The following is a 13227-nucleotide window of genomic DNA, read 5'->3' as shown; positions in this document are numbered from 1 at the left end:
ATACTGCAAAATCTCCATTCCCATCCCACTCCAGGGGAAGGATATTGAGAAATCTCCATTCCCACCCCACTCTGCGGCCAGCCAGAGGTGGTATTTGCTGGTTCTCCAAACTACTCAAAATTTCCGCTACCGGTTCTCCGAACTGGTCAAAATTACCACTACCGGTTCTCCAGAACCTGTCAGAACCTGCTGGATTTTTGTATGATAAAATGGGCACAAAATATAGGTGAACCAATAATGTTGGATACATGGGAAAAGATATGGGTCAGAAATGTAAGATTCACACAAGCTCAAAATTTAAGAGAAAACTTTTACAAAATGTTTTATAGATGGCATCTAGACCCCAAAAAATTAGCCTGCATGTATCCAAATTTACAACCCAAGTGTTGGCGATGTGAATGTGAAGATGCTACATATTTTCATATATGGTGGACATGTAAAAAAATTAAGGCTTTTTGGATAAAAATATGGTGGATTATTCAAAATATTTTAAGGAAAAAAATTAAATTTACGCCACAGTTTTTTTTGTTGGGAATAGTCACGGAGTGTACTGTAATAGAGACCAAGTTGGTTTTGAATTTAATTAAGGCTTTTTGGATAAAAATATGGTGGATTATTCAAAATATTTTAAGGAAAAAAATTAAATTTACGCCACAGTTTTTTTTGTTGGGAATAGTCACGGAGTGTACTGTAATAGAGACCAAGTTGGTTTTGAATTTAATAACAGCTGCCAGATTACTGGTGGCACAGTACTGAAAGAAGGAAGATCCACCTACCATTGAGGAATGGACTTTAAAAGTTGTGCATCTGGCAGAGATGGCAAAAATTTCATCATATTTTAAAGATCATTCGAATGAAAGATACATATCAGAATGGAGAAGATGGATTGACTATATGCAAAAAAAGTATCCGAACAATAAGATTCATATAGCTTATGAATGAAATATTTTTAAGTAGTTTATGTTTATAGTTTTTGAGTTATAAGGAGTTAAAGATTTAGGGAGAATATGAATGCAATAATTTGTTAGCATATTTTAGCTTTATGTTTGTGAATGCTATACCCTGTGCCTGTTCTGGGAAGTCTAGGGAGGGAGGTGGGGGGGAAGGAGGGGAGGGGGAAAGGGTGGGGGGGGGAGAAAATGCTTGTATTTCTTATAAAACTTTTCAATAATAATAAAAAAAAGAACCTGCTGGATTTCACCCCTGGTTTCGCCTGAACCGGCCCGAACCAGCTGAATCCCACCACTGGATTTGGGAAAAGGCCACAAAATCTATATCATAGGAGGCACCAGAAAAGTGTTGCGGACAGTATGACAAATTTGATAAGGCACACAAGTTCATTCAAAGTCCAGTTCAGTCTTTATTTTTACAAAGTAACTGCAAGGAAGTTCTCTCCACTTCAAAATCTTTGCTGTAAAAGGACCATGTACCATACGGGTCTATTGACAAATGCAAGGAAGAAATTGCATCAAAACAGTTGGGGATTTTTTTAACAGCATTTGAGGAACAGATGGTGCAATGTGTATGTTGCTGTTCAGGTCTTTCACCTTTTTATTCTAGTCTTCTAGTTCCCATCATTTCAGATTTTTCCTATCCAACCCCCAATAATTGGTTAGAATCTGATTATGTGTCTTATCCTGAGTGAACTAAAAATAAATTGATTATATCTTAGGTCTTATATCAATCTTATGCTTTCCTAAGACAGCTGCTCCCTTCCTCTTAATGATGCAGTGCTCTGACAATCTGGCCAACATACTGTAGATATGATGAATAAACCTAACATGAATTATATTTATTTGTGTTGACATTTTAATGAGTATAATAAAATATAAATCTTGGAAACTAGGCTTGATAATTTCATGTCAACATTTAAACCTTCCTTTGGTGGTTCAGGTCCAACTTCAGTGGCTTTGGGAATTTGGAACCTAATCTCTGTCTCTCATAAACTAACCCAAAAGGTAGATGAAAGTATCCGTGGAATTGTTGAAGGAGGACATGTTATGGATGCTAGCTTGAATACCAGGGGTTAAGGCAGGATAGAAATCTGAGAAGTAAAAAAAAAAAAAAAAAAACTGCTTTAAAATGTCCTTTAGAACAGGGATCTCCAAAGTTGACAACTTTAAGCCTTGTGGACTTCAACTCCCAGAAATCTGGGAGTTGAAGTCCTCCAGGCTTAAAGTTGCCAAGGTTGGAGACCCTAGCTTTAGAACCCAAAACCAGTTAGCCAGTTGAGTTCCTTATTCATTTGAAGCTACTATAAGAGTTGTTCTTGTTTAACTCTCACAAAAATCATAACAGAAAAACTAATCCCCTCCTACTTCAGATCAGCAAATGAGTTCCTTTCCTCCACTAAATGATATTCCTTCATATTTTAGCTGAATTCACAGTAGAAAGAACCCTCAAAGATAAACAATCACATCTATATCCCATCACATAGAAAGTTTACAACAGACATTTGGCCAAATACAGAAGGCCTGTTCCCGACTCCCATGATCCTTTTCCTCTTTTTATTCATCAATTAGCATTTCCAATAAATCAAGGAAGGGGGAGAAAAGAAACCCCTCATAACTATATTTGTTCCATCATATCTCCCTTCCTTCTTTCAAAATGCGCAGAAGATGCATGTTGCAAGAAAAAGAAAAACTAACAAGCTTCAAGATATGTGATCATCTACGCTTCCATTATATTTCCTTAAGCTGGTTAGTTTTCACGTGTCCTCAAAACAGTGAGTAAAATCCTTATAGTAATCTCCGGAACGGAGTTGGAGAAAAGCAAATTATATGGAGGGGTACAGCTCAATCCAATAATATCCAAGCGAGTGAGAACATTATCCTCTAGACCCGTGATGGCGAACCTATGGCACGCGTGTCACCGGTGGCATGTGGAGCCATATCTGTGGGCACGCGAGCGTTGCCCTAGCTCAGCTCCAGCATGCATGCGTGCACCGGCCAGCTGATTTTCGGGACTTCCAAGCCCACTGTAAGTTGGGAAATGGGCTGTTTCTGGCCTCTGGAGGGCCTCCGAGGGAGTAGGGAAGGCTGTTTTCACCCTCCCCAGGATCCTAGAAAGCCTCTGGAGCCTGGGGAGGGTGAAAAACGGGCCTACCGGGCCCACCATGGCATTCCATGCCAAAAGCGGGGGAAGCGAGGTGGGGGTCACGCGTGCATGTGTGGGGGGTGGGGCGCATTGAATTATGGGTATGGACATGCACACACATGACCCCCTCGTGCTCCCCCCACTTTTCACACACAGCAGCAAAAAGGTTAGCCATCACTGCTCTAGACTTAGGTTATCCCATTTCTTCTTCTTCTTCTGCCTCCTTGGTGGCAAGGGAATCTGAATTTTTGATCATTCTCAAGTCTCAATGTTTTAAAAACAGGCTCTCCTTCATTTCCCCTGCGGTGCCATTGTTTCCATTCAGTTCAATTGCCTCTAGGCCTTCGTTCCTGTTGTCTTCTTTCTCCATCCCTTCCCGCTGTTCTTTCTCCTCTTCTGCTTCTTCGTTTTCCTCGCCATTCAGGAGGTTGGTGGTAGAGAGGTGGCTGAGAAGCCGTCCTTCTTTGAAAGACTCAGCCAGTTCTTTGGCACAGCAAGAAGGTGTGTTGGTCTCGTAGGTATTGTGGAAACTGTTGTAGTCAACCTCATAAAAGTCCTTCTCTAGGGTAAGGACAGGGGTGAAACGATGCCCCCAAAGCACTTCTTTGTCCATGTAGGAGCTCCGAGCCTGGCAAGTCATCCCTGCAGGAGAGAATAAATAAACAAAGCAGAGATTTAGTAGATCTAATGAATACTAAAAGTGTAGCCTTCCCTGATGATACAATGGAAAAATATAAGGTGCACATCAATAACTTTCTCTCTATACTTGAACCAAAACATTTTACCACTGCTTCTCAAAGTTAGAATGGAATAGAGTTGGAAGGGACCTTAGAGGTCTTCTAGTCCAACCCTATGCTTAGGCAGGAAACCCTACACCGCTTCAGATGAATGGTTGTCCAATCTCTTCTTAAAAAACTTGTTCTACTGATTAATTATTCTCACTGTTGGGAAATTTCTCCTTAGTTCTAGGTTGCTTCTCTCCTTGATTAGTTTCCATCCGCTGCTTCTTGTCAATGGTAAACTACTTCTAAAAATCCTTGCAAAGAAAACTGCAGGGTCCAGTCTCCAAGGATCAGACACGACTGAATGGGGAGAAAAAAAAATGCCTATGAGTTTTGCCATAGTAGCATCAAGGATGTACGAGAAGGACAGAAAGAGCCTAGGGGTGGAGTCAAGAGAGGAAACAGCCTAGAGTCATTACATTCCCACAAACAGTCAGAGGTGGTATTCAGCCGGTTCGTACCAGTTTGGACGAACTGGTAGCGGCGACTGCGGGTGGCCGCCCACCTGCCCCGGTGTAATACCATCCTATTTAGCCACGTTTTCAAGGCTTGCTGCATGTGCAGAAGGCACGCGTGCAAGCATAGCGCAAGTGTGGGAGGCACATGTGTGCATGAAGCGAGCGTGCACACGCGGGGCAAACTGGTGGCAAGATTATGTGAAACCCACCACTGCAAACAGTCTATATCCAGCCCCTCTTGAATAAGTTACTAAGTTAATTCTTATTGTAGAAAGTTAGCACCCACCCGTCTCCTAGATGAATGAAATACTTTGAGACCTATTTAAAACATCAGAATATTATATTTTCCCTAAAGGAGAAACGTTTTTCTGAAGACAGAAACTCAGAGCCTCAGCTCCCTGCCCCACAAGCTGAGGCCAGCCTTTAAAAATGCAGATTTGGTAATCCATTACCCCCAGCAGCAAGCTCTGAACAAAGGTAGAATTAACCCTCAGCCCAGGGGTGAAATGCTCCCAGTTTGGACCGGATCGCCCGATCCGGTAGCGATGGCAGCAGGTGGTTCGGAGAACCGGTAGCAAAAATCCCTGCCTCCCCCCACCCCACCCATGCCCATCCAATCACCCGGTCGCCTGCTTGGCGCTTCTTTTAAAAAAGGCTTTTAAAAGGTTAAAAAAAAAGGCTCTGATGATCACAGCTGAATTGCCTGATCGTCAGAGCCATTTTTTTTTTTTTACTTTTAAAAGAATTTTTTTTACAACCTATTTGGCCAAATAGGTTGTAAAAAAATGCTTTTAAAAGTAAAAAAAAAAAAATTGCGCGCCACAGCTGATCACCCCCCCCTTGCGCGCTGTTCTACTTACCCCATGCCTCCTTTTGGCGTGTGTGGTATGCACTGCGCATGCGTGTGCTCTGCGCACATGCACAGCCAGCAAACCGGTAGTAAACCAGTTCAGATTTCACCACTGCCTCAGCCCCTTCATTGCATCAGCACACTTCAACTCAACTTGACTTCAAGACAAACATGAACCCACATGGCCCCATGGGAGTCTGACTACAGCCAATAGAATACATTTCTTGCACAGGAACAGGAAGCTCAAGGGCAAGGCCCAAGAGAAGGTATAAATAACACCTTCTCTCTACTCCATTTGTTCAGCTGCCTAGGACCTTATACCCATGTGGTCCTGTCCATCAATAAACCATCTTTCCAATCAGCCTCCATGTTTCCAGTATCTTTCTCCCCACTTGGAACTGAACCCAGATGGACATTTCTTCTTCCAACATTATCTAGTGCCAATTGATCACTGACTGTTAGTTGACTAGAGTCTTGTGTATAAGCAAGAGCAATAAATTAGCTCAACTGGAACTTAACATTTGATACTGATTCTCTGCACCTGACAAGAGACAGGCAAACTCATAGTAAAGCCGTTGCTGTATTATAAAACTGATTAATGTTTGCTTTCCTTTGCAATCCAAAGATACCCTCCAAGGAGTAAAACCCGTACCAAAAGTCTGTGTTTCAAGGCTATTATTTGAAAATTGAAAGCAATAAATCTACGAGTGGCCAATTGTCAACAGAGAATGTTCTGGAAGCTTGGAGAAAAGCGAACAATAGCTGCCCAAAATTATACTTTTTAATGTTCTGTAATTGAATGAGCCAATGCATTCATTATGCAACTCAGACAAATTGGAACAAATACTTTAAGACAAAGTGGAGCACACAAAGAGCACACAACCTCTCTCTCTCCCTCCCTCCCTCCCTCCCTCCCTCCCTCCCTCTCTCTCTCTCTCTCTCTCTCTCTCTCTCTCTTTTGGTATTATTTTGCTTTTAAGTCCTCGACTTAAGAAACACAACTGAGCCCAACATTTCTGTTAAGTGGGACATTTGTTAAGTGAGTTTTGTCCCATTTTACGCCCATTCTTGCCACACTTCTTAAGCGAATCACTGCAGATGATAAATTAGTAACCTGGCAGTTAAGTGAATCTGGCTTCCCCATTGACTTTGCTCATCAGGAGATCACAAAAGGGGATGACATGACCTTGGGACACAGCAACGGCAGGGGTGGGCTGCTGGGGGTTCACAGGGGTTCAGGAGAACCTCTAGCATTTGGAGAACCCCCAAGTCCCACTCCTGGTTGGCCCTGCCCCACCCACCCTTCCCAGGAGTCCCCACGCGGCCCATTTTGGATACAGGTAAGTGGGTGCAGGGCACGCGTGGAGGAGGGCAAAAAATGGGCCTACCGGAAGATCAGGAAGGCCGGAAACAGGCCATTTTCACCCTCCCGGAGATTCAAGGAAAGCCTCTGGAGCCTGGGGAGGGCAAAAATGCCCCCCATGGTGCAGGAGGCCTAGGCCACGCCCACCATGGCCAAGTCCAGCCAGCAACCAGGCAGAGAACCCCTTGCTAAAATTTTTGAAGCCCACCTCTGAGTGACGGTCATAAATAAGAACAAGTTGCCAAGCATTTGAATGTTGATCCCATGACTGTGGGAATACTGCAATGGTTATAAGTGTGAAAAATGGTCATAAGTCACGTTTTTCAGTGCCGTTGTGAATTTGAACAGTCACTAAACCAACTGTTTTAAATAGAGGACTGCCTGTCTTTCCCCCCCACCTTCTTTGTAGCCGAGGGCTTTCCCTATTTCCTAGGAAACCACGAAGAAAATGAAGTCATCAAATGTAAACACACACATCCATAGACTCTGTTAAAAGATGTTCGTATTCCAAACGAACACAGATTTTGAATCCCTTTAAATATTCTACAACAAAGCTTTGCAAATTTGCCTTCACTTGAAATCTCCAAATATTCTTTGGATTGTCAGATATTTGGCAGATCATCCGACTGCTGACATTCAGATCCAGCTTCTCACTAACATGATCTTCAAGGGATAGACAGCATGTGTGAAGTTCTTAGAGGGAGTAATTGGCACACAAAAATGATCCGGTAAGTGACTTAACAGTCCTCAATACGGTGCAAAAAACCCCCCATTTTCACTCCAAGGTAAATCCCAGTGAATCCAATGTGATTTTCTCCTGGGTAAATTATATAAGACTTCAGCTTTAGTTCATCTTATGATTATACATTCATTTAAGCAGTCTGGAAAGCCTTCTTTCCAATTACACTTCAAAAACATGAAGGGCAGATTTGAGAAAGCAGGTTCTGGACAGCAAAATTAGAAAATGAATCCGCCAAGATTAATTTAAGGTTGTTTTTATTCTGACACTGACATACTGATATTGTGGGAGTGAGGGTATTTCCGTAGGACCATTGTTTGCGTTCAAAGCTGTCCTGAATTAACTTCTGCAAAAACCAAAATATCGACACCCAATCATGGTTTAAGTCTTGATGACCAATAGAAGAATGAGTACAGAGACCTGTACTAGGAATTTGAACCGCCAAACTGCCAACCTTTCTGATCGACAAGCTCAGTGTCTTAGCCACTGATCCACCTAGTCAGTTATCAACCCCTTGCTTTCTTGGCTATTATTCATTCTGGAGCAACAACATTTCAGAGAATTGTTTTATTAGATTTACAAGTCAAGGGAAATAGTATAGCAATCTGTTTTTTTGAAACAGGACAGTACTTAATTTCCAAGTTAGACCTACTACTGGTTGACCTTTTCTATATCCCTGGACATGGAATCATCCAAAAACTTCAGATAATGAAGGTTTTAAAAATCACCCAGAAGAAAACCAAGGTTAAACTAGTTTCACCAAATAAAAGGAGAAGCAGCTGTCAGAATTGCTAAGAGGAATCCATAGTTTAATCACTCATCACCAAAGAGAAGGCAGCTCAAGCTGATTCCAGCAAATGTCAAAGATAGAATCTGCAATTAATGTCATCAGTGGATAAATGTTGTATTAATATTCCAGAATGCCAAAGAAATAAAGGTAATTGATTTGGACATAGCATTAACCTCTTTTTGACCCACATCCAAAAAAGTAATCTTGAGTTACAAGTAACCTTTTTGAAGGCTGAATTGTGAACATCATTATTAAATAAATGGCTGATTTAATTCAGAATCCTGTTTGAAATAATGGCCATGAGATGCTTCTACATTACTCACAAATAGATGCATCTTCTAGCTCATCCTAAAGATTGTTGGTCTTCACCAACCAGTAGACTGCCCAATTCATTAAATTAAATTTCAGTTCAGTAATGCATATATGGCCAACAAAGAAAGTTCTTCACGCATTCCTACTTGCTATGAAATTACGGGTTATCTGTCTAGGATCATGAATACCTAGAACTATATTAGGTATCTCCACAACTGTTTAGTGTTTCCTAAAACGAGGAAATGAGGATGCTCAAATGATAGTGTCCATTCCAATTAGCACTTTCCATTCTTGGTTGAAGCTATGGTTGATTGAACTGAGCATGATACAGGAGTGTTTTTGGTTTTTTTTTTTTTTTTTAATTTGATTTATATGCCGCCCTTCTCCGGAGACTCAGGGCGGCTTACAGTGCGTTAAGCAATAGCCTTCATACTTTTGTATATTTTATTTTGCTAGAGCTTGTCCTTGAAAAAGCCTGAAAACAAGGAAATTTTGAAGGAGAAGATCCAGGGAACAAGTATAAAGAGTGGACCAGCTAATCGCAAGAGTAACTGTCTCAATATTTGTGATGGTAGGTGGAAAAGACCTTAAGAGATAGGGAGAGGAGGTATTGCCTAGAGAATAGTCAGGTAAGGGACAGCATCACCCATAATGGTGAGGCAAGGGTCTCAGAAGGGACTTTCCCCAGTTTCTTGAGCTGTAAAAGGTCAATGGGAGAATTATACTTTCAGACTTGCCAGGTTCTACTAATGTAGCTTTGTAATAAAGTAGAATTAGATTAGCTGGTCATGCTTCCTACCTAAAGTTTACAATATTACTTTTTTTTTTTTTCATCTTGGTTGATGTGTGGTTGGGTTGCATTGGATTTGGCTTTAATGCCAGGAGATTGAGAGAAATGGGTGGTCTAGAAACTAGATGGATGGATGGATGGATGGATGGATGGATGGATAGATAGATAGATAGATAGATAGATAGATAGATAGATAGATAGATAGATAGATAGATCAGAGGTGGGTTTCAGCAGGTTCTGACCAGTTCTGGAGAACCGGTAGTGGAAATTTTGAGTAGTTCGGAGAACTGGTAGTAAAAATTCTGACTGGCCCTGCCCCCATCTATTCTCTGCCTCCTGAGTCCCAGCTAATTGGAAGGAAATGTGGATTTTGCAGTAACCTTCCCCTGCCACGCCCACCAAGCCAAACCCACAGAACCGGTAGTAAAAAAAATTTAAAACTACCACTGAGATAGATAGATGATAGATGATTGATAGATAGATAGATAGATAGATAGATAGATAGATAGATAGATAGACAGATGAGAGAGAGAGAAAGAGAGAGAGAGAGATGATAGATAGAGGTAGAGAGATAGATGAGAGATAGAGGTAGAGAGATAGAGGTAGAGAGATAGAGGTAGAGAGATAGATGAGAGATAGATAAAAAATGTGAAGCCATTACAAAAAGATATCTCAGTCCTAAGAAAGTATAAAGCAGTTTGAGAAACAAAAGAAAACACCAAGTTCAAAACAAGTCCCACCTGGATTGTGAATTGAAATAGAGAAAGGCTTGTCAGTTTTTAAAGTTTCTATTACCATACATTAACTCCAAAATGACTTTAAACAGCCTTACCAGTTAAAAGAAACAACCATGTATAAAAACCGTCACATGTGGGACAACAGCACCCCAACGATGCCCTTGAAGTGATGTCTCAGTGCCTGGAGGCTGTGCGGATCTGGATGGGGAGGAACAGGCTCAAGCTCAATTCTTCCAAGACTGAGTGGCTGTGGTTCCTGGCATCCCGATATAGTCAGCTGACTCCATCGCTGACTATCGGGGGCGAGTCTTTGGCCCCCGTTGAGAGGGCATGCAATCTGGGAGTCCTCCTGGATACGCAGCTGTCCTTGGAGGAACATCTGACGGCTGTAGCCAGGGGGACCTTTTGTCAGGTTCGCCTGATTCACCAGTTGCAACCCTTTCTTGATCGGGATTCCATGTGCACAGTCACTCATGCCCTTGTCACCTGGACTACTGCAATGCTCTCTACATGGGGCTCCCCTTGAAGAGCACCCGGAGGCTCCAACTGGTCCAGAATGCGGCCGCGCAGATAATTACGGGAGCTGCATGGCGCTCTCACATAACACCGCTCCTGCGCAAGCTGCACTGGCTCCCAGTGGTCTTCCGGGTGCGTTTCAAGGTGTTGGTTACCACCTTTAAAGTGCTCCATGGCATAGGACCTAGTTATCTTCGAGACCGCCTGCTGCTACCGACAACCTCCCATTGACCCGTGCGCTCCCACAGAGAGGGCCACCTCAGGGTGCCATCAGCCAAACAATGTAGGCTGGTGACCCCCAGGGGGAGGGCCTTCTCTGTGGGGGCACCTATCCTATGGAACCAGCTGCCCCCTGAGATAAGGAGAATCCAAGACCTTGGTGCCTTCCGCCGTGCCCTTAAAACTTTCTTTTTTCATCAAGCGGGCTGGCTTAACATATTTTTAAATTTTAAAATTTTAATTGGTTTGTCATTTTAAACTGGGGCCAAATTAATATATATTCTTTTAATTGTTCTTAATGTTTGTATTGTATGTTTTTATCTGGCTGTACACTGCCCTGAGTCCCTTGGGAGAAGGTGTGGTATATAAATTTGAAATAAAATAAAATAAATAAAATAAACAGCACACCCAACCAGATCACTTCCAACCCAAGGCCTGGAAATTCTCTGGTACTAACCGAAGCTGACTCTGCTTAGTTATGGAGGTCAGTTAAGGCAGTGGTGGGCTGCAATCAGTTTAACAACTGGTTCTGTGAGCTTGTGCACAGCATTCAAAATACAGCCATTTGAAGCTCAGCTGCTTTCCTTCTAAGGCAGTGTTTCTCAACCTTGGAAGCTTGAAGATGGGTGGACTTCAACTCCCAGAATCCCCCAGCCAACAGCACTGGCTGGGGGATTCTGGGAGTTGAAGTCTACCCATCTTCAAGCTTCCAAGGTTGAGAAACACTGTTCTAAGGCATCCCTGGTAAGTAGAACAGCGGAGGTGCGGAAATCAGCTGTGCCATGTGAATCAGCTGAGCCAGAAAGAAAGAAATAAAGGACAGGATAGGATGCGTGTGGGTGGGGCCATCTGATTCTCAGAACTACCGGTTTGCCTGAACCGGTCGAATCAGCAGCAACAGCCCACCCCTGAGTTAAGGGTAGTTTCTGCCTTCTGCAAAGCCAATAATTGACCATAAAGGTTAAAAAAAAGGTAAAATTTTAGTTGATTAATGCACCGTTGTGCTGCCTCCCAATCTCCAGAATCTTAAAATAATGGAGATGGAAAAACATACTCCATGGGCTCATATCTTTATGAGTTATCAAAATCAACTGAATGTTTGACATCACCTTTATCAAAAATAACAGCATTCCATGAACATCAGCGTATAGTCATGCTGGCCATGTGACCAGAAGGGACTTTGGACAACACTGGCTACTTCAACTAGGAAACAGAATTGAGCACAACCGGACAGGTGAAATCTTCACCGTTACCTTTTAGGAAAACTAGCCACCCACACAGTCTGAAGCCTTACCTGTTGCTTCCACCATGCCTTCCAAAATGACGACAATTTCAAACTCTTCCTTCTCCAGTCGGGCACGGGACATCTCCCAAAAGGGACTCTTCTCGTTGATTTCATGCGAAATGATGAGGGGGGATACCAAAAACAGCCTGTCATCTCCTGTGTCAAATCCCACATTGATGTCTGTTTGGTTCAAGGGGATGAATTCCCCTTCTTTGGTCTGTTTGGATTTAATCATCTTGGCTCGAATAGATGCCTCTACAATGTGCGAATTCCTTAGATCTCCAACTCGGAACATGAGACACAATTTCTCATCCCGCATCGAAATCACAGCGTTGTTAGAGAACATGAGGGTCTCTGCCCTCTTCTTTGGTTGGCTGATCTTCACAAACATGCACCCCACCATGAAAGCATTGACTATGGAGCCCAGGATTGCTTGGACCAAAAGCAATATGATACCCTCAGGACATTTTTCAGTGATCACCCTATGGCCATAACCAATGGTGGTCTCGGTCTCAATGGAGAACAGAAAGGCAGAGACAAACCCACTGAGGTTGTCAACGCAAGGGTTCCAGTCTTCATCTTCCGCATGGTCTAAATCTCCCCGGATGTAGGCAATGAGCCACCAAATGAAACCAAAAAACAACCAAGTGATGGTGTAAACCATGGTAAACACAAGCAGATTAAAGCGCCACTTGAGATCCACCAAAGTGGTGAAAAGATCACTGAGATATCGGTAGGTTTCCTGGACATTTCCGTGATGAACGTTGCACTTGCCCGTTTTTTCCATGTATCTCTGGCGTGGTTTCTTGATTTCAGCTACCAAAAGACGTGTTCGATCTGTGGCAATTGGGACATCATCCCGGGCTTGTTTGGGAATCTTCTTTTGCTCTCTGGGGCTGACACCGATTTCCATATCTTGATTCATGAAGATCCTTGAATCTCCGGCCATGGTTGGGCTATAGAACAGGAAAAAAATATCGTAACTCTTACCTTATAAAAATAAGTAGAATTGTTTTCCTCAGCCTACTTGTCTCTTGATATTTGTGATTGCAAGCCACGTGGGCTGATAATGATGTGAACTGACACCCAAAACATTCACAGAATAGCAGTTCAGGGAAAATGGATCCATATCTTTCGATGAGTGTTCTCGGGCGATTATAGTACATTTTCATGGGCACTTACACGGTGATGATTCACTTTACCCATAAAATAATCTCTACTTCCCTCTTTTGGTTCCTTAACTTTACCAACTGAAGTGTCAGAATTACCCCTTTCTTCCCCCCAAAAAAC

General features: G+C 42.6%; 1 protein-coding gene across 1 annotated transcript; it reads right to left on the bottom strand.

Annotated features, from left to right (window-relative positions):
- Positions 1-3361: 3361 nt before the first annotated feature.
- On the bottom strand, positions 3362-12893 carry KCNJ5 (potassium inwardly rectifying channel subfamily J member 5). The gene is made up of 2 exons (XM_070952236.1): positions 11947-12893; positions 3362-3738 (listed from the first exon to the last, which is right to left on the bottom strand). Exons 1-2 carry the CDS (start codon positions 12884-12886, stop codon positions 3362-3364), a joined length of 1317 nt encoding a protein of 438 aa, XP_070808337.1. The 5' UTR covers positions 12887-12893.
- Positions 12894-13227: the final 334 nt, after the last annotated feature.

The sequence above is a fragment of the Pituophis catenifer genome, unplaced genomic scaffold, assembly GCF_029215685.1.
Source record: "Pituophis catenifer annectens isolate HBS135680 unplaced genomic scaffold, rPitCat1.0.hap2 SCAF_12, whole genome shotgun sequence".
In the NCBI taxonomy this organism is placed as follows: Eukaryota; Metazoa; Chordata; class Lepidosauria; order Squamata; family Colubridae; genus Pituophis; species Pituophis catenifer.
The sequence above is the reverse complement of the archived record's forward strand: the minus strand, read 5'-3'. Positions and strand labels throughout refer to the sequence as shown.